Genomic DNA, 27885 nt, shown 5'->3' with positions numbered 1-27885 from the left:
AGGTCAGGGGTTCAAACTTAGACTACTTCGGGGGGCAGGTAATATCAATTAATGACATGGGCCAGGGAAAAGACAATGAGCAACAGGACTGTGGAAAGTTCAGAGTTCATGCCTTTGTAAAGGGATAGCCACTACTCAGGCTGTTCTATCAGGGTCACTGAGGAGAGTTAGGAAGGTTGTGCACTGCACAAAAACACTATTTCAGAGGACATGCCTTTCACATCATAGATGTAGATATTTTCTACAGAAGGTTTTGAGGAAAGGATACCTTCTAAATTTGCACAAAGGTGCTATATGGGATTTCAGAACCCTGATTACTATGTGGGAATACAGCTCCAATGTTGCCAGATTTTTTTTTTTTTTTTCTGAGAAGTTGGAGACACGGATTTTAATGTGAAATCTCCCTAATTTAAAATTAGGTGAAAATTAATTCCAAAACATATTTGACATTGGGTCAATATGTTTGTGAGCTAAACAAAACACTTCTAGGGGCCAGATTGAGGCTATAAGTTGGAGATCCATGATCCATAGTAACTGTAAGTTACTGACATTTCAGAGACTCTATTTTATGCACCTCATATGTAATTTTGAAGGAATCAGAAAGAAAAAATAATTACTCAAGTGAATTATATAGATGTAACAAGGATTACATGGATATAAAAAGTAAAAGTGCATCTTTTGAATGCAAGAATATATATAACATTCTCCCTACTTAGCATTTGGTTAACCTTAATTCATCCTTTCTTATTATAAATGTTAATTCTCCAGAGAGAACTTCCTAAGACTTTCATCTAAATTAGGTTCTCCTGCTATACTTTCTTAAAACACCTTACTTTTCCTGAGTGAATTCTTCAAGCTCACATCATGAAATAGTCATTTGTGTGAATATTTGCTCACCATTTGGTGGAGAGCATGTCTTTGTTAACCATTGTATCCCCAGTGAGGATATTTTCTGGTACATATCGGGCATCCAATATAGATTTACGGAAGATGGATCAGTCTCAACCCCATCAGTAAAATATCTTTTCTTCTTGGTGTCCTTGACCTGATCTTGTTGCCTGGAGTTTGACTTCTGGGTTCCTGACCTTGGAGGACATCTGGTTTCCATTGCTGAGAAGGAGAGTCTCTGGCATGCCCCCCCTCCCCCACATGTCCTGAGCCAGAGAGGAGACCCATTTTAAGCCTGTTATATTCAGGACATCCATGTCTGACTTGTGGCTGAAATCTGCCTGGATTGGGACTGGAGGACTCGTAATTCAGGCAACACACACATCTTCCAAGAGAAAGCCCACTTTAACTTGGATGCTGGGATTGGAGGGAGAATTTTCAGCCCAGAATTAAATTTTGTTCTCTGAATATATTTTGCATTCTTCTTTTATTTTATATGAATAACAAGATCATTGTGATGCTCGCTAATAAGCCATCCCTCTTGTAGACTTATGGAAGAAAGCTGGTGACTTCCAAGGCAATTGCATTTTTTGATGTTGAAAATATTTCGCTAGGATCATCCCCACATCCCCAAAACATCAGATGCTAAATCAGCTGATTCTATAAGTAGCTAAACACAGATAAAGTTAATAATAGTGGAAGAAATCTCAGAAGGAGAAGGAAAACCAATATCACACAAAGATAACTCCTCAAGGAACCAGAGAGAAAAAGAAAGGCAGGAACAGAGAAAGGAAGATAAAGGAAGAAAGAGGAGCGAGGAGCACTCTGGACGAGGACATCACCAGGGGAATGGTGTCTGTCCAGAACTCTAGCTCCAGCTCCTTCAGCCTCTGTCCCACACTCAAGTTCAAATTCAGCTGCAGGTATTCCTCGGTCTGACCATAGGCCGGCCACAAAGGCAGGCCTTCCCCATTAGGATCCCTGGAAGTAAGAGTAGAAACAGGGGTGAGATTTTCATCCTCAAACACCTGGTTTAGGAGAAAGCTGGGAAGTTCACTTACCCGCTCCGGGCAAAGTTAGCCCAGTATCTCATCATCTTCCTGCTCAGCCATTTCTCTTCCTCTGTGGCTCCTTCTGAAGGAGATAATCACAAAATCCTGTTCTCACAATGATTCAGCAGAAGCCCAAAGGGCCTCTCATCTTATGAATCATTTTCACATGGTTCCTTTTATTGCATCCTTAACAGCCTACCAAGTGACTAGACTCATCTTAATGCTTGCACAAGGCTCAGAGCAACCTTGACTTACCCAAGGAATCATGGCTCCAAATGGCAGAGGCTGAGCACACATCTTGCCTGTTCACCCAATGCTCTTCTAGGCCTTTCTCTGTGACTACAAGTTCCTTGGGGACAGAGACCACGCCCCCCCATCAATTCAAAGTGCAGGAAGTTTTCTCCCCATCTCCTCTCTGTAGTCACCAAGTTACCAGCCTTAGAGGCAACCAGTGTTACCACTCTTGAGCGCATTTCTCAAGGAGTCTAGACATGCACAAAGGTTTGAGCAGATACTACTTACACACTGGGTAGTATTATGGACGTATATTCTACATCTTTCTTTTTCACTAAAATTGTATCCAGGAGCTAGTTTCAAATTACCACCTATAAAACTTCCATTTATTGGAAGTTTAAAAATTCCATTCCAAATAAGTATATATTTATATGTAATTATGTGTAAATATATAATTCATGTACCCAGTACTGTACTGAGGCGTCTTGACATTTTTTTCAATCTTTTGCTCATAAAAGCAATGTTTTAGTGTGTGCATATATTTTTGCACACGTGGAAGCATAACTGCACACAAAAAAAAGCCTAGAAGTTGAATTGCTGGGTTAAAGACTACATGCATTTTAAATTTTGGTAGAGGTTTCCATTGACACATGAACTTGTCTATTTTTTCACACCTGCTTAATACACTATGTAAAATGTCCTTCCCAAGCTTGATCTGTGAAAAATGATTCCCTGTTAGACGTTAGTTTTTAAACCTCTTTGCTATGAGTGAGGTTGAGTGGGTTTTTATGTTTAAAAGCCATTTGTGTTTCCTTTTCCCTAAACTGTCTATTTGTATCTGTTGCCCAGTTTTTGACTGGGTTGTGCTTTTCTCATTGATTTTAGGAGCTCTTTGAGTATCAAGGAATTTAACCCTATGATACATATGTATGTTGTTCATTTTTCCACTTGGAGAGTCCATGTGCCTATCACACAATACAGGCTCAGTGATGGTTACTGAATAATAATAATAACAACAATATTTATTAAGCACTCCTGTGATTTATGAAAACTGTTTCATTTAATCCTATGACAACCTAGGAGGTAGTTCTGTTATTACTGGCATTATAACATGAAGAATAAATGAAATAATGAATAAGCCACAGTGCACAAACATACTCTACAAGAGGTTCTGTCTTTATCATAGAGAGGCCAGCATGAAGTGGTTAAGAGCCTCTATTATGCAATTTTTAAGTGAAATATTTTAGTCATATCTCCTGTGTGTAGTTCTTAATGTTTTTCTAATTTTGATAACCTCACATTAATGGCTTATTTTTTCAGGCACTGAACAGATCATAAATTCAGGACTAAATGAGTTAACTTCACTAGAAACAATTCACAAACATTTACATTAGATCACCTGGATACAGGCCACTTTCGGCTGCAATTATGAAAAATTCCTGCCTTTGAAAACCCTAGGTCATAGCCTCACGGGAGCTCTGGGAAGGCCAGGAAGGGTTAGACCAGCAGTGAGAGAGAAGGAAGGGAGCGGTTTTATTTTTAAAAAAAAAATAAGACTACCATACAATCCCCTCGTGCCCACTTCTATATGCTTTAGTCAGGGAGAAACACTCATCAAGTGAATGTTGGGCCCTCTTTTTCATCCTGGTTTCTAAAAATATGAGTAAAGACATTCTCCTGGAAAGGCTGTGTCTATAAACCATAGATTAGGTCCAACCTGCCAGTAGGCTCTTGCATAGTGCTGGGTTGGGTAAGGCTTTTTGCTAACAGTGGGAGTCACATCTCCCCAGGTCATCCCAAGCTCATGTTCCTACACGAGCAGGAGCTCCTGAAGCCAGTTTCTTACCAAACATGACAATGTCGCCCTTCAGGAAGGCACCTCCAAAGACAAAACGGATTTCATCTGTGTGATCAGCTTTGACAAAAGCCGGCTTCCTGTCCTTTAAGCACTGGGGGCGATGCTGAAACTCGTAGAAATAGACAGGTGCACCTGCATCTGCAGAAAGGTAGGAAGGGTCCGTGGCAGGCATACATGCAGAGAGGAGTGGGCACTGGACCTGCATCCCCACCTATCTAGTCCTGGATTCACAGACTCACAGGTGGAACAGCCCAGAGACAAGAGGTGACCTAAAATTAGCTAACCTTCCTCCTTCTCATTTGAGGCTAGTGTTCCACTGCAGCGGCCCTCATGCCCCTAGAATCAGAACTGGAAAGAGAACTCAGTGCAGCCTGAGAGGGTAATAGTTCTACTTCTCAAAACAAACAAACAAACAAACAACAAAAAACCCAAAACCCTTTATATTGATTCAAGATCTACCTCCTTGTGACTTTTTTCATTGACCCTGGTTCTACTGACTGGAGAAAACTGAGCAAAGTTATTTCCTGCTTCCAAGATGCTTTGCTGCATCCTATGTTTCTTCACCTCTCTCCTAGTACAGGTCTTTGCTCTATAATTCCCCCTCTTTCTCTGCATCATCAATTTTTTCTGTATTGGATCATAACCATCAGTAGCAAACATGCTTACAAAATCTCTAATTAAAGCACACATGCACATAAATATACATGCACAGGCATGAGCACACACACACACACGCACACACGTACATACAAACATACATACTCTTGGTCTCAACTTCCCTTCCAGTTACTGACTTATTTTTCTAACACTCTTCCAGCAAGCCTTACAATATAGTTGCCTTATACTCATTTTCTCTGCTTCCTTTCCTCTCATTTTCTCTCTTAATCAAAGTATCATGGATGGACAATAAACAGCACAGATTTTATATATATATATATATATATATATATATATATATATACACACACACACACACATATATATATATATATAATTTTTTTGGTCTTTTTGCCTTTTCTAGGGCCACTCCTGCTGCATATGGAGGTTCCCAGGCTAGGGGTCTAATCAGAGCTGTAGCCACCAGCCTATGCCAGAGACACAGCAATGCGGGATCTGAGCTGCGTCTGCGACCTACACCACAGTTCATGGCAATGCCGGATCCTTAATCTACTGAGCAAGGGCAGGGACCGAACCCGCAACCTCATGGTTCCTAGTTGGATTCGTTAACCACTGCACCACGACGGGAACTCCAAAAGCACAGATTTTAAGTGTAGACTTTGCATGTTCATGTGAACACCACCCGAAGCAGGATACAGAACATTTCCATCACCCCAAAACTTCCCTTGTATATCCTCCTGGGCACTCCACTAATAGACAACCAATGTTTTTATTCCTATCACAATTAATTAATTTTGTTTGCTCTTGATCTATGTAAATAGAAAAACATGCACTCTTTTGTATCTGGCTTCTTTTGCTTGGCATAATGTTTTTGAGGTTCATCTATGTTTTGCCTGTATCAGTAGTTGACTTCTTATCACCAAGTAGTAATGTCATTGCATGACTATACCATAAATTACGTATCCATTCATCTGATGATAGACATTTTGGGTTCTTTCCAGTTTGGGGCTATTATGATTAAAGCTGCAATGGATAACCATACACAAGTCTTTTATATGGTTGAGTAACAGAGTATATATATGTTGAACTTCATAAGAAACTTACAGTTTTCCAGAGTGACTGTAACCATTTTACATTCCCACAAGAAGTCCTAAACATTCTACACTGTTGGCAATACTTTTTGGTTATATGGTTTGAATTTTTAATATTAGCCATTCTAGAAGGTGTAAATGGTTGCATCATTTGGGTTTACTCTGCATCTCCCTGATGACAAATAATGTTGAGCACCTTTTCATGTACTTTTTTCTCTCATTTATCTTCTTTTGTGGAGTCTTCAAGCCTTTTACCTATTTGTCATTGAATTATTTGTCTCTTCATTATTGATCTGTAAGAGTTCTTCTAGTCTGGATATGAATTGTTGTGTCAGATAACTGTACTGGGAATATTTTCTTCCAGTCTGTAGCTTGCATTTTCATTTTCTTCACAGTAATTTTTTTTAGGTAAAATTCACTAACATAGAAGTCAGCACTTCAACAATTTCAAAGTGTGTAAGTGAATGACTTTTAGTACACTCGGAATGTTGTACAACCATTACCACTATCTAGGTCCAGAACATTTTCATCACCCCAGATCGAAACCCAGGCCTATTAAGCAGTCATTTCCTCATTCACCCTTTTCCTTAGTCCTTGGAAATTTTACATCTCTATAGATATGCCTATTCTGGACATCTCACATAAACTGAGTCACACAACATATAGCCTTTGGGTCTGGCTTCTTCCACTTAGCAGTGTTTCCAAGGTTCATCCAGATTGCAGCATGTATCAATATTTCAGTTCTTTTTATGGCTGAATAATAATCCATCACATATATACACCATCTTTTGTTTATTAATCAATTGATGGATATTTGTGTTGTTACCACTTTTTGGCTGCTAGGAATAAGGCTGCTATGAACATTTGTGTATGGTTTCTTTCCTTTTTTTTTTTTGACTACCTATTTTCAAGTATCTTGGGTGTATTCCTAGGAGGGGAATTGCTGGGTTGTTCATACTTCTACATTTAATTTTTTGAGGAATACCCAAACTGTTTTCCACAATGGATGCACCATTTTACATTCCAATCAGCAGCATATGAGCATTTTGATTCAACATCTTAATAATTTATTTCAAATTAATAATTTATTCCCATTATTGTACTTTTCAATGCCAACAAGGAACCATGAGATTGTGGGTTCAATCCCTGGCCTCGCTTGGCGGGTTAAGGATCTGGCGTTGCCATGGGCTGTGGTGTGGGTCGCAGATGTGGCTCAGATCTGGTGTTGCTGTGTCTGTGGTGTAGGCTGGCAGCTGTAGCTCCAATTGGACCCCTAGCCTGGCAACTTCCATATGCCGTGGGTGTGGCCCTGAAAAAACAAAAGACAAAAAAAAAATTCATTCATTCTGCAATCTCTGCCTTCTGAGATCTTAACCATTTACATTTGATGTAATTACCAATAAGGAAGGACTTATTTCTGTCATCTGCTAATTGTTTCCTATCTTTGTTTATCTCACATATTTTTTGTTCAATTCCTCCATTACCACCTCATTTTGTGGTAGATAAATATTTTCTGGTGCACCATTTTGATTCAACATCTTAATAATTTATTTCAAATTAATAATTTATTCCCATTATTGTACTTTTCAATGCCAGAATTTCTATTTGGTTCCTTTAGCATTCATTTTCTCTTTGAGCAGAGACTGAGAGTTAGCCAGGTGTGAGAGTTTAGGGTCTTCTCGGGCCTTTTCTGAGCATCCTTCCCACTGTGGACATAAACATGGCCTTCTAGATTTCCTTTCCCCACTGTAGTATCTAAGTGCCTATCTTGAAAATTGATTAACTGCCTGTTTTATGGACTTTCCACTCTATTATATTCGTCTAGCCTTCAGTTATTACTAGGCTTTCTTAATTACTATAGCTCAAAGATAAGTGTGATAATCAGGTGACTTGTAGGTCCTCCACTTTGTTATTCTTTTTCAAGATTGTTTTGGCTATCCCTACATTTCCATATAAAGTTTTGAAATCAGCTTAACCATTTCTCCAAAACCACTGCTGAGATTTTCCTTGAGATTGAGATCGTACTGAGTATAGAGATTAGTTTGCCCATTTTCTCTTGAATCCATTTTAATCAGATTTTTACCTTCATCATTCCATCAAAATAGTTCCTCTCAAGGTTACCAGTGATGTCCATGTTGCCAAATTTAAGAGTCGGTTCTTATCGGTCACCTTAACAGACCTTATAAAAACTTATAAAACTATCTCTTGCTTTATTTTACTGTATAGCACTTATTGTTATCTAACAAGTAGGTTCTCTATATATACTTGTTCATTTGTTTCCAGTCTTCCTGATTGGAATGTGAGTTTCATGGCTTCAGGAAAGAGGGGTGGAAGAAAGGGAAGAGGAAAGAAAGAGAGAAAAGGAAGGAAGGGAGGAAGAAAGAAAAGGAAAGAGAGAAAGAGAAAGAAAGACAGAGAGTGTGTATGAGAGAGAGAGAAAGCAAGAAGGAAGAAGGGAGGGAAGGAAGCAAAGAAGGTCAAGTTTGTGCCCCAAAAGTAATCTTTTCTTTATGATTGCTCCACTACTCCTTATAGCTAAGACATTTAAGAAGACATTTTCAAAGAGAAAGGAAAGTGGGGGCCAGGCCCCAGAAAATATGGGAGGTGGGGCTTTTATATATAGTCCTGAAGAAGGGGAAAGGAATTGAAACAACAAAGACTGATCAACATTCTGAACTCTGAAAGGCAGGGGAACTGCCCTGTCAGGCATTCTTGGGAGCGCCCTCTCAGCAAAGAAACAGAAGTATAGAGCAGGTGGCCAGTCGGCAAGCAACAGGGGTCCCTGAAGCCACCAGATTTGCGGGAAGAGGGCTGCTAGGAGACTCACCTCTGTGATATTGAGCTGTGACCAGCCCAGGCACCACAAAGAACACATCTCCAAGTAAATCCAGAAAGCGATTTCGTATATCAATTAGAGAGTGCTTGTTGTGGAAATATTCATTAGCCACAAGGTATAAATACTGTACAGGAACGTGCTGTAAGACATCATGGTGGCAAGAGACCCTGGTCAACAGCAATAGCCAACACACAACAATAACAGCCAAGCATTTGCCTTCACGGGAATAATTTTGAGTGCTTTACATGCATTGTCTCACTTAATCCATGCAGCAACCCTATGATGCAAGAATCAAAATTAGATCTGTTTGACAGATGAGGGAAGTGAGGTTTAGAGAGGTTAAGTGATTTGTCCAAAGTGGTAGAACCATGGTTCCTTCACAAGTCTACTTGCATCCAAATGCCACACTCTTAATCACAGTGTGTACACCTCTCTGAAATGTTTCAGAAATAGCCACCCCTGGGCAGAGCTGGGCTACATCATTTGTGGGGCCCAGTGTAAAGTGAAAAATGTGAGGTCCTTATTCAAAAATTCTAAAAATTTCAAGACAGTGACAACAGAACATTTAACCAAGTATGGGACTCTTCTAAGGATGAGGCCCTTTGGACCACACGGGTTACACACCACTGAGGGCAGCCCTGCTCCTGGTACCAACGCTGTCTCCAGGGCTTTGCTCTTTGATCTAAGCTAGTTGATCTCTTGGGGTTCCTCATCTAAAAAAAAAAAAATGTGTTGCTCAGAGGATTACACAAGATGCAAAAAGAAACGCATGCTTCCTGGCACAGAGTAGGCCTTCAGTTCTGTTGGTTCCTCCTGAAACTCACTGCCTTTAACAGAGAAACCCATGCTTTCTCTGACCGGGCAGCCTCCCGGTCTTTAATCCTTCAGCTTTTCTCCAACACAAATGCTAGAGGATGGAGGGTAAATATCATGCAGGCCCAAGGTCTGTCTCATTGGTGATGCTTTTGGGGTTCTGGATCTCTGGGGAACACTGAGAGAAGTTATTGGAGCTCAGACCCCTAACATTAAGACAGACACAGCCCATCGTAGGTTTCTTTGGGATCTGGAGGCAACATACCGTACCAGGCGTGCTACTCAGAATTATTCACTGGGCCCTCTGAAGGTCAACTGCTTTTAATCAGGCCCAGAGCAAGTGAGGGTTCTGCAGCAGGTCCAGGCTTGGTACAAGTGCCCTGACTTGGACCATAGCACCAGCAGACCCCGCAGTGCTTGAGACATCCAAGGTGGATACATATGCAATGTGGAGTCTCTGGTGAGCCCCAACAGGGCAGTCACATTGCAGACTCCTGGGGTTCTGGAGCAAGACTATGGCTTTGGCATCAGAAAACTACTTACCATTTGGTAACCACTTCCTGCCATGCACTGGACCCTTAAGGAAACTATGTGCCCTTTCAGTCCTCCTGCACCTTCCCACATGGTTTTCAGAGCTATTCGGATGTTGAAATTATGGATGAGGGATTGCGGAGCTCGGCTCTGTAAAGACCTATTGAATGAATGAATGAGGAACATCTATACTCCCAGCCCTACCCCTGAGTGTGACCCCAGGGAGGTCTGTGAAAAAAAAATGTATCTTGGAGAGTAAGAATCACTTACCAGAATTGAGTGCATCAACTGCAGGGCTAAGGACTTGTTGGAGCCCCTGAGGACCTCAGGAAACTCTTTCTGTGAAAAGAAGCAAGGTGTCCTCTGTGAGCATATCAGGTCATCGGAAGGGAAACTGGTCTCCCTGAGGGCCCAGGCACCCATCTTTCAGAGGGGAGGCTGTAAGAGTAGGAACACTTTCAGCTCCTATGGGTCCATGTGTAAGAGGCAGCTTCAGCGGGTTGGTTGAGCAATGAAGTTTCTTTTCACATTTGATAGAAGGCAGCTATGCCCTGTCATACCTGAGTCTGGTGGGAGCTGAGGGGCTGCCATGTGATGGGCTGAGTGCATCCCCTACCAGATTCCCATGCTGACTTCCTAGGAATGTGACTGTGTGTGGAGAGAGGGTCTTTAAAGAGGTGGTTAAGCTAAAATGAGGACGCTGGGTTGGGCCCTAATCCAGTCTGGCTGGTGTCCTCATAAGAAGAGGAGATCTGAATGTGCAGAGACTCCAGGGGTATGAATATGGAGAAGAGACCACGTGAGGACACAGAGAGAAGGCAGCCAATGGCAAGCCAAGGGCAGGAGGGGGGCTCAGAGGAGACCAACCCTGCTGGCACCTTGATCTTGGATTTCTAGCCTCCAGAACATTGAGAAAATAAATTTCTGTGGTTTAAGCCACCCTATCTGTGGTATTTTGTTATGGCAGCCCTAGGAAACTAATACAGGCCATAGATTGGCTTGAGCAGCAAGTTAAAAGAGAAGCCAGAAAATCTTGAAACCAGTGGTTTGTTGCTCTCTTTCTAAAGACCTTTGCAATTAGGGTCTCTTAGCTGTTGGCCGTCAGCCAGTGAGGTTTCCAAGTAGATGGTCAGAAACACAGGGACTGTTTGGTACAAAGTAAGAGCTATGAGCAATTATTTTTAAAATAGCCCTTTCCTGGCCAACATTACAATTTTAACACTTGAGGGGGTAGAAACACTATTCACTTGACAAATGAATATCTTTGGTACATTTACTGATGAAAATCTTGGGGGTAATGAAGCACTTTGGTAGCTATTTAAACATACGTCTTCTGGAATCTGAGGGAACCCCCAGAGTCGTTCAATAATCCATGAGTATATTTTAACTACTGAGAACCCTCTCTGTATGTTCGGAGCTAGGATGTGCTTTTGGAGATTTCCTGTGGTTTCGAACAGCCAGCAATGGTAACACAGAGTGATGGCATCCGTGTAGGCTCTTGTGTTTTGCAGATCTGGGCACCAAGTCCCATTCTGCCACTTTAATAATTCTAATATCTAACATTTACTGAGCACCTACTATATGCCAGGCTATGTGATGTGGACATGTGAGGCAGGTAGTAATATTAGCCCTAATTCATAGATAAGGGACAGAGATTCAGAGAGGTTAGGCAGCTTCCAGAAGGTTACATAGCAGATGAACAGAGAACTCAGCAATTATAGGCATAGCCTAACTGCATAAAATTTATACACCACTGTCTCCTCACCAACTAGGAAACTCAGGAAAGTCACATTAGCTTCTCTGATCCTCAGCTTCTTTAGCTGAAAAATGGGTATAATAATGCCTGTTTGCAAGTTATTGTACAGATGGCATGCACTTGGCTTATGCAAGGCACTTGATCACTGTGGTTACTGTAGTGTGGTTGTCATAAGTAGCATCTGCCTTCTTTTTTCTAGCACAGATCCAGGAATCATTGAAAGACCTAACTTAAGCCATAGTCTGTGACTCAGTTGCCTCATTTACTATGAGAGAAAAAACAAGGTGGGAAAAAATCCCCACACCAACTTACCCCAAAACATTGCCCTGTGTATAGAATTAATAATGGGCAGATATGTCTTCAACAGCCCAGTGAATTCAGGGTTCTGATTCTAGGCAGTATCAGATAGCCTTGTAACTGGACAAACCTCTGCATTTTATAACCTCACTTCCCCCGGCTTGAAAGGTGGAGGTTGGTCTGTAGAAATGAATCTTGATGTGTTATGAATTTGAGCACTTTGCTCTTCTGAGGATAGATGAAAAGTTTATTTTGAGTGGGGATGGTCTTCTCAAACCACAGGATCAAGAAATCATGGCTTCTTTTCAGCTTTCAGCCTCAGCTCAAATGATCCCTCCTCAGAGAATCATTTCTTGACCTCCCCACTCCTCCTCAAAAAAGTCTCTTCTTCTCAGCCTATGTCCTTCATAGCACGTACACTCTCTGAAACCATTCTTTCAACCTTGCATTTCATTTGTCTCTCCCTTGAAGAATGTAAATCTGCAGAAAGCAGGAACCATGTGACTGGTCAAATGCAGTTTTTTCATGAGTGTAGGGCGTGTAGTAAAGTCTTGGTTCATACTTGCTGAATGAATGAACTGATTCAATAATTGTGCAACATGCGCTACTTTAGAGAACATTCTTGGAAATCAAATGCCAGAACCAAGGCTGGTCATGAAAGTCTAAAGGACTGAAGTTTTCTAAACCTGAATGAATTTCACCTTCGACGTAGTAATGGTGTCTATTTGAAACAATCACTTGTATTGTTTTGAACAAAGCTCAAATAGGTCCAATCCTCTCTTCCTTTTTTTCTAGAGACTTGTTAAAATCTCTATGAGAGGCAGAGTGGACACTTACTATGGCCACCCCTAGTCCACAGTTCTCCTCCTCCAGAAAGAGGAAAGATAAACACTGTACCTGGGTGATAGGCTCCAGCCCTCATAAAGCCCTTTCATCGCTTGCTGAGGCCTATGGGCATGCCCAGTTGCACAAACAAACAGCTGCCTCGCTGTTGAGGGAGCAGGAGGTGGCAGAGCCGGAATTCTTACCATAGGCAGCAGGAAGCCACACTCATGGTTATTGACGCCGATGATAGAAGGAACTGGCTTAAATGATTTTTGAGTCAATAGTTCTATAGGCTCATGAGGAAAGAAAAAGCCATCAACCACTCGAGTGAAAGCCTTAGTTTCCTGAAATAAGACAGAAGAGAAAAACTGGCAACTGTTTCTCTTCACAAAATCTGTTGTCCCCAAACCCTAGCCCAGTTGAGCCAACCCACTACAGCAAAGGCATTCAGAAAGAAAAAATAGCCACTCTTGGCCCATCTCAGTGCATCAGTGTTGCCTGGCCAGATCTGCCATTCCCTTGGGCAAAGGGGCTCAACTTCTCTGAGCCTTAATTTCCTGTATGCTAAATGAGGTTAATAATACTAGCTACCTAAGATACATAGTATCTCAGCACAAACATTCTCTTGGACCAGTGGAATCAGTATCACCTAGAAACTTGTCAGAAATGTAAATTCTTAGGCCCCATCCCAGGCCTGCAGAATACAAAACTCTAAGGGATACAGTCCACCAAATGGCCCTCCAGGTGAGTCTGGCACAAGTTCAAGTGTGGAACCACAAGCCAAATGCGATGGCAGAGTGGCGAGGGGAGGGTAGTATGGGTTGGTGTGAGCACCTTTCTGAGACGTCTTCCCAGCACTGTGCTTGGATCTGGATGGATAACTTGTGGGTCTTAGGAAGCAACACCTGGCTCTATTCATGATTTTTTAAGGTCTCTGTTTTGGGAACGGGGGTAGAAAGGAGAACACAAAAGAGCTTTCACGCTATATTGGGTCAAGGACTTATTATCCATTTCCTGGACTCCAGTACAACTCATAGCAGATTCTCAATACATGCCAAACAACTATTTAACAAACATTGGAATATGAGAGGTAAGGACCCCATTTTCTCAAAGACTATTAATTAGAAAGTCTCAAGATTAGAAGATTAGACATAAAAGATCATCCAGTCCAATGACTCTAGTGACTGAAATTTGTGAGCAGTCATTTAGACCCTGTTTGCACACCTATAGAGGTGGGTATCTCATGGCCTTCTAAAAGAGCCAGTCCTTTTTTAGATGACTGAGTTTTTAGAAAGTTCTTTGTTATCTTAGGCCAAAATAGATTTCCAACTTCCAGCTCTTGATCTTGACTTTAGCTTCTGGTGGCCTGTGGAGCAAAGGTGGTCCCTCTTCCCAGTGAGATGCCATCAATGCTGTAGAAGCAAACTTTGAATTTTTGTCTTGTTGGATCCCTTCTCCAGGCTAGGAAGCATCCTGGCTTGTTAATTTTCTTTAATTATCTGTAAGGGTTCTATATTCTGCATTACTTTTTTTTTTTACAACTATTACTATGAATTCCCAGCCTTCCATCTGTCTAAGTTCCAAATGAAAATAAAAAGAGAGAGGTAGGATTTGTTTACCACTCCATTCAAAGGTCAACCCTGTCCCCAAACTCTCCCCTCTGTCTTCACCTGATTGATGCTCAGCAATTCCTTGGATGATTTTGCTCGTAGGCATTGCAGCAAGGCCACGGAGTCTGACACACTGCAGCCACAGATTTTGGCAATCATCTGCAACTATTTTCAGAGAAGGAACAAGTCAGCACATAGGGCTGAAAGCCTCGGAGAAAATGCAAATTGGAAAGTGTCAATCCAGCCACAGGCTAATGCCCTGTACATGAATTCCAGGCTGCTGCCTCTCTCACGCCCATGTGCTCATGATGGAAAGTAAACATTGAAGAACATTTCATCATCCTTGCTTTCTTGCCCAAATTTCCTGGTCTTCTCTAGCAATCACCAGAGCTGGATCAGTCTCACCTTGTCAGCTCTGCTCAAGCCCTATCCTTACCCCTAGCCTGGAACATGTGAACATGCCCTGAGCATTTTTTTTCTATCTCTACTCCAGTTCCACTCACTCTTTGAGGCCCAAGCCCCATTTCCTCCAGAATATCCTCTTAGAGTATTGCAGGCCCCATGAACCCCTCCCTCTTCTAACTCCTGTTATTCTAAGGATCCCTATTTCCTTTACCTAGCCCTTTTCTAAACATCTCTTGCCCTGTCATTGAACTTTCTACATGTGTGGAACTTATCCCTTGATGGTAGTGGTTCTTACTCTTCTGGGAGTCATGGATGCTCTGAGAGTCCAGTGGAAGCTTTGGATTCTCTTTGGAAAATGCACAAACATAGAATCTTTATACAATTGCAGGAGCTCTAGAACCACCTCCAACTCTCCATGGATTCCAGGTTAAAAATCCTTGTCATAAAAAGATTATAGTCTTCTCAAGTTAGGATATACCTTCTCCACTTATAAAAACCCACGGGTCTTAACATGGAACTGGGAAAACAGTGAATGCTCAATATGTGTGTGGTGAATGCACAAACTAAAAGTAGCTTAATATATCATGTTACCAAAATCAATATCCCCTGAGTATGGAGGATTGTGCTTTTTTTTTTTAACAACCATATTATAACTCTATGTTTCTACTCTTGGTGTATGTTATTTTCCATAAGGTATTTAAGAAAATGGACCTTAAAATGAATAGTACCCAGGAGATGGCTCCACAGTCAGGTGCCTAATTAATACTCATTGAATGAATCAGCTCATTTGTTAACTCATTCATTCAGCAAACATTTATGGTTGCTGAATTTACACCAGATATTACACTGGGACATGAAAAATACAGAGACCTTGGCCTCTAGGTCTTCCTCTCTGGCAGAGCACTAAGACAAGATGATAGATGACAAATAGCTAGAGCATAGCCTCACTTCTGCCTCACAATCTCATGCCAGACAGTATCAGTCAGTCATTATTTCACACTGAGTTGGAAACAACCTCAGAATCTTTCTCAACATAGTACTTTAAGTGGAATAGAGTAGATATAGGAGATAAGCCATATATAATGCCAAGGACTGAAATGTATAATCACAAGCAAAGACTAATGAATAAGATGTAAGAACTATCACACATATGCTTATACGCGCGCGCACACACACACACACACACACACACACACACACTGGATGCACACCAGCAGTGGTGCATTGCATATCTGGACCCATTTTCTATTGAACCAGGTCTTCCATGGAGCAACAGTTTGGGCCAGCATCAGAATCTTTGGTCATGGTTAGGAAGGACAGCCAAGCACACAGTCTATGAACATTTGACCATATTTTCTCCTGACAAGGAGAGGAAGCTGGAGTAGAGTTAATAATATACCTACATCCTCATTCCTCTCGTAATCAGGGGCCTTCAGGTAAGGGATGATGGCCACTCCACTCTCCATGATGGCTCTGTGGAATAAGCCTTTGGCCATGGGGCTCAGAATCTGGAGAGAGAACACAGGAGACCCAGGAAAAATTATCCAGGGGGCTCTCCATCCATCACACACCCAGCCCTTCTTTAAAGAAAAATCCCCAGGAAGCCTCGTTCAGAGCTCTAAATTTAGAGAAAAAAGTCCTGGTTTGGGGGTTTCAAGGACTAGCTGTGAAGGTTTGGGCAAGTTTTCTAACCCCTCTCAGTCCCAGGTTCCTCATAAACTTGGAGGTCAAGCATCCTTCACTTCCCGTCCTTGAAATGAGACTAAGCCCCTAACTCACAATGTATTTGTGAGACTTGGGGGAGACAATGTGTTTTTAAATGTTCATTTACCATGAAAGCACCCATTGGATGAGTGATTCCTTGTCCTCATTTTTGTCACCTCCCCAACTGAGGTCCCTTCAAGTCCCAAAGAGAAGAACTCACAAGACTGGAAACACTTATGGCTCCAGCTGACTCGCCGAAGATGGTCACGTAGTGTGGATCCCCACCAAAGAACTTGATGTTCTCCTGGACCCAGGTCAGGGCAGCCACCTGGTCCATGAAGGCCCAGTTCCCCAGGGCGTGCTTGTCCCCCGTGCTGAAGGGAACAGGCAGGGGGAGAATTTCAGTTGGCTGTCTGCTTCCCACAGCCCAGGAAGTTGGTAGGCTGGTGTCAGGGCATCACCACTGCAGCTGGAAAGGAGCTGGAAGTTTATTCCACCACCCCACGTCTTGCTCCCGCTCTAGGACTGCATTTCTCTATGGCCACAGCTCATGATACCCCTACTAATGATACCTAGAAGCATGTTCTAAGGACACTGATGGATACTGCCTCCTTCCCACAGAGAGGAAATCAAGGCACAGAGAGGTTAAATCCCTTGCCCAGAAGCAGATTTAAGAAATTCCAACCCACAAGTCTGGCCCCAGAGTCCATGGTGTTAACCATGTCCCCATGCTTCTGCCCCTGCAGAACAGCCTGCATCCCAGGATGAGTGGACAATTAATGGGGAAACAAGGAGGAAAACCCCACAGAATCAAAGAAATGCCCAAACCAAAACACTTGTGTGTACACACCATCTATGGGAGGAGCCCCAGATCATAGTCTACTCCTTCATCCTTCAGTCCCCCTCTCTGCTCCTCTCCTTGGTTCCCTTTCTCTTCCCATGACTGCTCGGAGTGCCCTAACTCCACCCTCTCTCTCCCACAACCCCCACCTCTGGTCAGGAGCCAAGCTTTGTTAATTTTACCTCCATTCCATTGTGGCTCCCACATTGGTCCCTGTTCCTCCATTTCTGTTTATCCTAATTCATAATCTGGTCACTTAGGATCTGGGTGACCTTGAACAAGTCACTTAAGTTGCTTCGTCTCAATGTTCTCATGTCTGAATGGGGCTAATAATAATGCCTGCTTCATGTGGTTGTTGTGAAGACTAATGGGGCAGGCACATAGGAAGTGCCCCATACATGTTAGCAATCCCTCTAGTCGTTCAGTCATCACCCACTTCACCCCCATTACTTGGATCTAAGCTGCACAGTAGCTTCCTGACCAGACACCCCATCTGAAGCCCAGGCACCCCTAGACCAGCCTGCACTGGAATGACCTTCTTGCTATACTGTTCTGCAGGACACTCCTGGGTCCCTCCCTCTTTATCGGATAAAAACAGTCACCATGAACAGCCTAGCATTCAAGGTCTTTCCCATCAGGCCTGTTCCTGCTTTTCCATATCCATCTCCTACTGTAATCCTCCTCTACCTGCCTATCGGAACCCAGATATTGTAAACAATTTTTGGAAACCTTTCCATGAAGGACCCTTATGCAGACTCCCAAGGTACAAACCTGCTAAAAGTGTAATTGCTCTGGCCTGGGCATGCCTCCCAGCCATCTTTGTCTCTAGTGCAGCCCCAAAGTTACCTCCCAGTGCCAAGTGTCCAAAGCAAAGTTTGCAAATATTGCTCCAGGCCCACATGCTGCTACATTCCTTTCCAGCTTCCTAGCCTTTGCTCATGCAGCTCCCTTTGCCAAGTATGTGCTGTCCCAACCCCTCCTTCCCAAATCCAATCTCATCATCAAGGTGCAATTCAAATGCCACCTCCCTTAGGAAGCCTCCCTGATTTTTGGCAGCTCCCTCCTCTGTCTCTATGGTTCCACTGCCTTTCATCCTCAGAGCATTATTCATGTCCTGCTTAGTAGTCTGGGTATTTGTGTCCTGAGTTATCTCCTGAGAGACTCGCAAAGGTAGGATTCATGCTGGACTCCTTGGTGCCTTCCTCAGTTTTTGACTGTGGCTTTTCACTACCCCTTTGACTCACATTGTACCCTGGCCACAGCTTAGGTTCTGCCATGTGTTCTAAGTAGGATAATAGAAGCAGCCAAGAGCCTGTCTCTGTTCTGTGATCTCTGGGAAGTTACTTCATCTCCCTGTGCCTCTATCTTTCAACTGTAAAATGGGAATAAGAACAGCATGCTTTTCATAGGGTTATTATGAGGGTCAATCAAAATAATGCATCGCAAGTGTATGGCACCATGCTTGGCTCATAGTACGTGCCCCCAACATGTTGGATGTTATTGGAGGGAGGGAAGCTGATGAAATGGAGTGATTATTCTCAGGTGAGTTCTTGAGGAGCCTCGATATGAGGGCCTTAGAGCAGAGACTAACAGCTCAAACATCCTGTTTTTTCATATTCCAGGGCACATAACTGGGCTTTATTTCCCTTGCAGTTGGGTGTGGCTATGTGACTGAGTTATGCCAATGGTATGTGAACAGAGTGATAAGTATCAACTCTGGGCTGACCCAGAAAGTCCACCCTTGCATGAGCCTCCATGTACTTTATCTGCTGGCCAGGTACCAAGGATCTGGGGCCCTAGAGGAGGGCAGAGCCATAAGATGGAAAGAGCCTGGGTCCCTGATTGACTGCAAAGAAGAATGTCTGTCAGTCAGAAATACTTGATTGGATTGTACTTGAGTGAGAAGGAGATTTTTATTGTTTTAAGCCACTGAAAGTGGAAGGGTTCTCTGTTATAGCTGCTAAAATTAGCTAATTTGGGCCAAATTTGTTCAATGTCACTGAAAGCTCCCTTCTCCTTAGGTTATTGGGCACTGAATCCCCTGTGGTTGCTGCCCAGCTGCCCCTTGGGGATCAGGAATATCAATCATTGGGGAGACTCACTTGAAGAAGCCGAACATTCCTAGCCGGTACTGGATAGTCACAACCAGCACATCCTCGTAGGCAGCCAGGGCAGACCCATCAAAGATGGATGCTGAGCCAGTCTCAAAGCCACCCCCAGGGAGCCACACCATGACCTAAGAGGGGAAAGAAACTCTCTAGTCAGCCTGCTGGGTACTCCCCTCACCTCCCCATGCATAGTGGGACATTCTTTCTTTAGGGAAATATCAATGTCTCACTTTCCAAATAGCATCAGAGGTTTTGTCTTTTGAAGAAGGCCTAGGCTTAAGCATGTGGGCTCTGGCATCTGAGTGCCTGGATTTGATTTCCAGCTCTGCCACAGACTAGTTAGCTATGTGACCTTAAGCAGCTTACTTAACCTCTCTGAGGTTTGTTTTTTCTCATCTATAATATGTGAAGAATTAATGTATCTCATTTATGAAGTTAAATAAAATTCTACATCTCAAATGCATAGAACAAATGTTGGCATATTTCAAGCGCTCAGAAAAAAAAAATGTTAACTAAACGTCACTGAACTTGTGACCCACAGGAAAATGGAAATTACTATAAGCCATATATGAGAGCAAAAGCCACTTAAACCGTCCCCCCCCCCCCGCCACTTTTTTTTTGTTTTGGCTGTACCCAGGGCATGCAGAAGTTCTCAGACCAGGGATCAAACCCGTGCCACAACAGCAACACAAGCTGCAGTACCACAAGGGAACTCCACCACTTAAACTGTTTTACTCTAAGACTTCTCCCTATTTATAGAGAGAAGAGAAGAGAAGAGAGAACAAAGGGAAGAGAAATGTGGAAGTTTTACTATATCAATTAGAAAAACTGAGACCATTGAACACCAAATATTCAAATGGGATTATCATGATTTATATACTTAATAATACATCCCTTCCATTCTCTTTTTAAAGGCCATGTTAGTGACTGTAACTCTTGAGTCAGGAAAAGAGAAGAAAGTCCCTGAAGAAAAAGGAGAATTGGACAAAGCATTGGCCTTGACACCCAGATCTGCCTCCTACTGTGTGTATAACATGGACCAAGTTGCTTAAGCCCTCCTTATGCCTCATCTTCTTCATCTGTAGAATGGATCCAATAATCCTTACCCACTGGGTTGTGGTGGGGGTTAGGAGAGATAATGTACTATCCCTGACGTATAGTCAACCCTCAGTCAGTATTGCTGTTATGATACAATAGAGCAAATTTCCCCTTGCAGTGACATGAGTGAGAGAGGACGATGGTAGGGTGTGATTAAAAATCAGATGGTAGGAAGTTCCCATTGAGACTCAGCAGGTTACAAACCTGACTACTATCCATGAGGATGTGGGTTCAATCCCTGGCCTTGCTTGGTGGGTTGGGGATCTGGCATTGCTGTGAGTTGTAATGTAGGTCTCAGACATGGCTCGAATCCTGCCTTGCTGTGGCTGTGGTATAGGCTGGCAGCTACAGCTCCGATTTGACCTCTAGCTTGAAAACTTCCAGATGCTGCAGATGTGGCCCTAAAAAGCAAAATAATAAATAATAAAAATTTTGGTAGAATATGCCTCTCCACACACTTATACAGAGATCTATTACATTTTAAAGTGAAATAGTTCACATTATTACGTATCTTCATCGCAAATAGAAAATTCGAAAAGGCATTTATCTTTTCTAAAACAAGATTTCCAAACAACAACAACAAAAAATCAGAGTTCTTTTAAGCAGAGTCTTTTCTAAATGTTTACAGACCATTAAATACCCAATTGAGAGGAAAAACAAAACAAAATAAAAATCAAAGATCAAGTCACTGCCAATAAGGAAGCAATCAGAAAAGAAGAGAAAGTGAATCTGCCATTGGAGTGATTTTTAAAGAAAATTATTGACATGTCAAGTTATTACATTTCCCTTTTACCCAATGGGTGCCTAGGTCTGATTCCAAACACCCAGCCACTCTGCATGGGTCCTAGACCCAAAATCTGCCTGCTGGAGTCCCCAATATAGTAGGCAACCTTACAGGGAGCTTGGAGCCAGTGTCTGCGTGGGCCGGTGCATGGATGTTAAGGTACAGGCAGTCTTCCGACATTCCAAATTTGGGGTAATGCACCTTGAGAATGTGTTGATCTAGGAACAGCCACTCCGAGTTCTGGAGGCACCTTGGAAGGAGAAGAAGAAACCCCCAGAGTTGCTGTCAGTAAACTTGCCTGGAAGAGGCCAGTTCTTGTGACAGCAGGGAGGCTTGGTGGTTTCCTGTGCCTGAGGAGAAGAGGCATATAGAGCTCTTGGTACAAAGTCTAATGATACTCCAACCTCCTTAGTGGCCCAAACAAATTCTCTTTGATCTGGTTCCTGGGTAAGAAAGCACATCCTGCAGAATAATTATATTAACCCCTAGCACCCACCCATGCTAGCCCTATCACCATAATCCAGACACATACATAAAGACTCAAACTGGCTCAACAATTCCCCAAGCTGTAGAAGGTAAGACAATGGGTTGCATACCAAGGGCTTTGCTGTGGCACCTCCCTCCTCTGCCCCTAGAGGAACAAAAGGATATCTCCAGGCTCTTCCACTAGGAACCAGCCAAGATAGGCAGGGAGATTCCTGCATACAGGCCTATGCTTAAGCTGGTCCCTCTGCCCAGACTGCTCACTCCTGAATCTGCTTGCTTATGTTCTTCCCTTTCTTTCATATTTTGTCAAAGTGTCACCTCCTCTAAGAAGCCTTCTGAGAGTTCTCCAGTTAGACCACAGCTCTTTGGAAACACCTACATACTTTGTGTTCTCTCCTAGAATTTCTCCTAGTGGACAGCTAAAAGCCTAGGGCTCTGTATGAATCCCCTTGGTATCTTACAGTCCTTAGCACCAAGCCTGACACACAGAAAGATTAAGTGAGATTGTATAAGTGAATATGTCTACTAAGTGATCAGTTAGTGTTCGTTGTTTTCTTTTAGTAGAAGAGTGTTCAGATTAGGTGGTAGGAACCATTGCTGCAAATGCCTTTTTTTTTCCTTTGCAAGTTGTATATCAGAAACTGAAGCTCACCACATTCAACAAAGCCATGCTTGACTTCCCCTCAACGCTCCCACAGCGCCATTCTCTGACCCATAATGCTTCCCCTCCTCACCCTATATTTTAATTGTCATTATTGTTTATGTCCTCACCATCACCACCAGCCTGCAGGTGCCTTGAGGACAGCTGTATTTAACCCCTGTCAAGGTCCATGGACTAACAGAGAGCCAGTTACTGAGTAGATTCTCAGTGGATATTAGTTGGGTGAATGAATGAACAACTGAATGAGGGAACAGATGAGATGCAGCTTATTGGACCACATGAAGTCTTCTTCCATGGCTCGGTGAGTCTTCTGGCATCAGGACCCCAATGCCATCAGTCAACATGGCCCAACCTGAGGGCTTCACAGAATCTAAGAGTCAAAATATCCTTGGCAATTTCCAAATCTCACCCCCCAGCCAATGCACAAGGCACCTCCACAATTTAACTGGGAAATGGTTGTCCATCTAAGCTTGAAAAGTTGTACTGTCTGGGAGATTCTGCCCTGCCAGCAGGGTCACTGAGACACTGGGCACTGTGTTGGCTGCCAGAGTTAAAATTCCACCAGTGTGATTCTCACTCTAAAGCCCTCACCCAGTCTGACCATGGAGATTAAGCCCAGGGGAGAGGTCATGTGGAAGCACTTCAACAACCCCTTCTAACCAAAAGATTCAGTAAGTCTACCACAGTGATTCCCAAACCTGATTAATCTCCAGAATCCCTAAAGAGTTTCCTTATAATTCAGCTTCCCAGGTCCAGCTCTTCCCAGGTCTTCCTCAGATTCAGGAAGGAGAGGAAAGGAGACCAGGGAATCTGCAGGTTCTAAACAATGCCTCCAGCAGTTCTCCTGATCAGCCAGATGGGGAGCCACACCATTACAGAAGCCTCACCCACATCTACAGCCCTCCACATCCTCCTCGCTGATGGCCCCAGCCCTTTTGCCCACTGGGCTGAATGACCTTTATTCCCTTTCAATGCTCTGCCCCTACTCCCAGGTCACAGGCCACCCATGGGACTGAGCTAGTTCTTACAATTTAGGGTAGGATGTGGCATTGAGGAAATCATTCCAGGGCAATGCAGGCTTTGGTTTTGCAAATCGCAGGGGTCCCACAGGGGGTGCAGCATAAGGGATCCCAAGGAATATGTTCACAGGCTTGTCGTTTCCCAGCACAGTAGCTTGCTTCCCCCGGACCCATCCCAGCCTGGTGTTCCTCACTGGTGCATCCGTGGCTGACTCTGAGGAGACACACAGGGAGCAATCAGGAGCCAGCAGGGAAAAGGCTGGGAACAAGCTAAATTCAGAACTCCCGACAGTGGGGCACTCTTTCTCAACACAGAGGCTGTGCAAGTATCTGGATTCCTTCTCAGTGTCCACTGGTTCCTTCGAAATTTCCTTAGATGTCATCTGCCTTAGAGCACCAACTCAATTTATCTTCGAAGCACAGCAACAAGACACAAAATTTCCCTCTGTTACCGTGGGAACCCATCTCCCTCCTGCTGCACACATTTCCCTTACCATGGAACTGATAAACACCAGCTTCTATAGATCCTAGGACCTCACAAAATCTTCTAGTCCAAAGTTCATCACATTTCAGTCATTTTCATATCCACCTGCACAACTGGTGGCATGTCTGTGCATCACCCATGTGGCTATTGGCTTTTTAATTTTCTTAAAATTAAATTTAAATAAACTTAAAAATTTTTATATAGAGGAACTCCAAACAATAATATCTATGGAATTGTGGTTTTGATGACTTAGGTATACGCTTTTGAATACACATGAAAATACACACATGGCAATGAAAATTAAAAAAGTCTCATGCAGATGCCACCTGAAATTAGCTCATCCACCTTCAGAAGTATGAGAAGGACACTTGGAGAGACTGAGAATGCAAGCTTCTCAGTTTCTATATCAAATATGGAGCCTTGAGGAGTTCCCGTTGTGGAGCAGTGGTTAATGAATCCGACTAGGAACCATGAGGTTGTGGGTTCGATCCCTGGCCTTGCTCAGTGGGCCGACTATCCAGCGTTGCTGTGAGCTGTGGTGTAGGTTGCAGATGCGGCTCAGATCTGGCATTGCTGTGGCTGTGGCGTAGGCTGATTAGACCCCTAGCCTGGGAACCTCCATATGCCGCAGGAGTGGCCCTAGAAAAGACAAAAAAAATATATATATATATATATATATTTATATATATATATATGGAGCCTTGAGAAGTCAGCTACCCAGCTATTTATTCAGCAGGACCCAGATGTCTTGGCACTACTTGTTCTAACATCACTTCAATAGTGACAGTCCTGTCTGGGCAGTTGGCATTACAGAAGCATAGGCTCCATCCCATGCCCCTTCCCAGTGTCCAGGACAGAGGGTTCTCTAAGCCCCCACAAGGTTTGAGCAACCCAAAGACAGGACTGGGTCTTCGATGTTCTACCCATGCCTAAGAAGAAGATTCTGGCCCAGGACTCTCAGCAACACCAGGATATTGATCAAGTACCCTGAGGTTATGACACAGCCCTCCATGGGCTTCTAGAGATTCCTGAGAAGTAAGTTCATTTCCACCAGTGGAAAATCCTCCAAGGTAGGGAAATTCCCTGTCCCACCTTCAGAGAGCCCTCCTCTCCCACTGGGTTTCTCACCCTCAGTGGTGGCTGCAAGGACCCAAACAGCCCAGATCAGGGTCTGGCCTGGGTGCACCCACTCCGTACTCATCTGGCTGGACCTCCTGAACTCCCTGGACATCCACAACCACAGCTGGCCTCAGGGATCTTCAGTCAGGGACAAAAAAAGGAGACAAGTATTGAGCAGGCAGACACAGGACACAGGCTCGGTGAAGAATAAGAGCATCAGACTAAGATTTTTGAAGGAATTAGCCAAGCAAGACTTTCCTGTTCTAATTTACATAAGAAGAAGCTGATGATTAACTCTTGAGTACAGGAAAGGTAATTGGTAGGCTCTAGGATCACATGATGGTAGACTCAGATAGTACCTTTGGGTTCAGGTAAGTCAGAGACCTCAACTCAGATGCCTACAGAAGCAAGGAAGGCAGCAAACAAGCAGTGAATGAAGATACAATAGAGATACAATAGGAGAGACAAGAGAGAATGGTGGGGACTGTGGAAAACTGAACAGTATATGCTCTATTTAAAGGGGCAATGACTTCTCTAGTAAACTGGCTTGTGACAGTGTAGGTAGGTCAAACCAGAGGTCTATGATATCTCTCAATTTTTTTTTTTGTCTTTTTGCCATTTCTTGGGCCGCTCCCATGGCATATGGAGGTTCCTGGGCTAGGGGTCGAATCGGAGCTGTAGCTGCCAGCCTACGCCAGAGCCACAGCAACGCAGGATCCGAGCCACGTCTGCGACCTACACCACAGCTCACGGCAACGCCAGAACCTTGACCCGCCGAGCAAGGGCAGGGATCGAACCTGCAACCTCATGGTTCCTAGTCGGATTCGTTAACCACTGCGCCACAACGAGAACTCCTGATATCTCTCAATTTTTAAATACAGCCTCAATTTTTAAAAATCATCACATGAGTCCAACATTAAATTTCTACTGGCTTGAGTTGTGTTGTCAGTGAAGACTCTGCAATTCTGATCTAGACCCAGGCCTCCTACTATAAATATAAAGTTCTCTGCATGATGAGAACCACAGACTGGGGGCAATGAACAAAGGGACTGCTTATTTCAGACATCTGTACAGTCAAATTCCCCACCTCTGATGTGATCATAAATAACTGCCCTCCAGGAGATGAATGGGCGATGGGTTGGAAATATCTAAAATGTTTCCAGGTTGACCCCATGATTCACTCAGTTTCGTTAAACATTAAGCATACAAATATCTTGGTTCATGTCTATGGATGTTTGTTGTAACAGATTCAAAAGACTTAAAGCTTTTTAGACATCAAAGCACTTAACTCATGCCTGGACCACATAGTAGGTGGTCAGCAGTGCTTTCTAGATTGGAATCTCAAACTTGCTTGCTTAAGACCCACCCATTCAATGTGTGCCTTTAAAAAGCTGTCAAGGAGTTCCTGTTGGGGTTCAGAAGGTTAAGAACCCATTATAGCATCTATGAGGATTCAGGTTCGATCCCTGACCTCACTCAGTGGGTTAAGGATCCGACATTGCTGCAAGCTGCTACATAGGTTGCGGTTGTGGCTTGGATCTGGCATTGCTGTGGCTGTGGCAGAGGCTGGCAGCTGCAGCTCTGATTCGACCCCTAGCCCAGGAACTTTCATACACCAGAGGTGTGTCCCTAAAAAATTAAAAATAAATAAAATAATAATAACGAAATAAAAAGCTGTCAAGAAGAATGCAACTTCTCTTCCTGCCTTTCCAAGTGGGCCTCTCCTATTACGGCAGCCCTAAGCAACAGGGCTCTTGCCCATGGCATTGAGATCCTTTACTTGGCCCAGGTTCAATCTTAATTCTCCCTCAGAAATCAAGGGCATAAAGCAATCCTGAGAAACAAAAACCAAGCAGGAGGCATCACTCTCCCAGACTTCAAGAAATACTACAAAGCCACAGTCACCAAAACAGTGTGGTACTGGTATCAAAACAGACAGAAAGACCAATGGAACAGAATAGAGAATCCGGAAATAAACCCTGACACCTATGGTCAATTCATCTTTGACAAGGGAGGCAAGAACATCAAATGGGAAAAAGAAAGTCTATTCAGCAAGTGTTGCTGGGAAACCTGGACAGCTGCATGCAAAGCAATGAAACTAGAACACACCCTCACACCATGCACAAAAATAAACTCCAAATGGCTGAAAGACTTAAATATATGACAGGACACCATCCAACTCCTAGAAGAAAACATGGGCAAAACACTCTCTGACATCAACATCATGAATATTTTCTCAGGTCAGTCTCCCAAAGCAATAGAAATTAGAGCAAAAATAAACCCATGGGACCTCATCAAACTGAAAAGCTTTTGCACAGCAAAGGAAACCCAAAAGAAAACAAAAAGACAACTTACAGAATGGGAGAAAACAGTTTCAAATGATGCAACTGACAAGGGCTTAATCTCTAGAATACATAAACAACTTATATAACCCAACAGCAAAAAAGCCAATCAATCAATGGAAAAATGGGCAAAAGACCTGAATAGACATTTCTCCAAAGAAGATATACAGATGGCCAGCAAACACATGAAAAAATGCTCAACATCGCTGGTTATAAGAGAAATGCAAATCAAAACTACCATGAGACACCACCTCACACCAGTCAGAATGGCCATCATTAATAAATCCACAAAGAACAAGTGCTGGAGGGGCTGTGGAGAAAAGGGAACCCTCCTGCACTGTTGGTGGGAATGTCAACTGGTACAGCCACCATGGAGAACAGTTTGGAGATACCTTAGAAATCTATACATAGAACTTCCATATGAC

The 27885-nt window shown here is 43.2% G+C and overlaps 1 protein-coding gene across 1 annotated transcript; it reads right to left on the bottom strand.

Annotated features, from left to right (window-relative positions):
* Positions 1 to 1345: 1345 nt before the first annotated feature.
* On the bottom strand, positions 1346 to 25312 carry CES5A (carboxylesterase 5A). Its single transcript, XM_047790815.1, has 13 exons — positions 25128 to 25312; positions 23525 to 23729; positions 21461 to 21599; positions 19462 to 19595; positions 16739 to 16892; positions 16218 to 16322; positions 14470 to 14574; positions 13003 to 13143; positions 10192 to 10260; positions 8569 to 8716; positions 4021 to 4170; positions 1950 to 2022; positions 1346 to 1869 (listed from the first exon to the last, which is right to left on the bottom strand). Exons 1-13 carry the CDS (start codon positions 25228 to 25230, stop codon positions 1638 to 1640), a joined length of 1758 nt encoding a protein of 585 aa, XP_047646771.1. The 5' UTR covers positions 25231 to 25312; the 3' UTR covers positions 1346 to 1637.
* Positions 25313 to 27885: the final 2573 nt, after the last annotated feature.

The sequence above is a fragment of the Phacochoerus africanus genome, chromosome 8 (genome assembly GCF_016906955.1).
Source record: "Phacochoerus africanus isolate WHEZ1 chromosome 8, ROS_Pafr_v1, whole genome shotgun sequence".
Taxonomy (NCBI): Eukaryota; Metazoa; Chordata; class Mammalia; order Artiodactyla; family Suidae; genus Phacochoerus; species Phacochoerus africanus.
The sequence above is the reverse complement of the archived record's forward strand: the minus strand, read 5'-3'. Positions and strand labels throughout refer to the sequence as shown.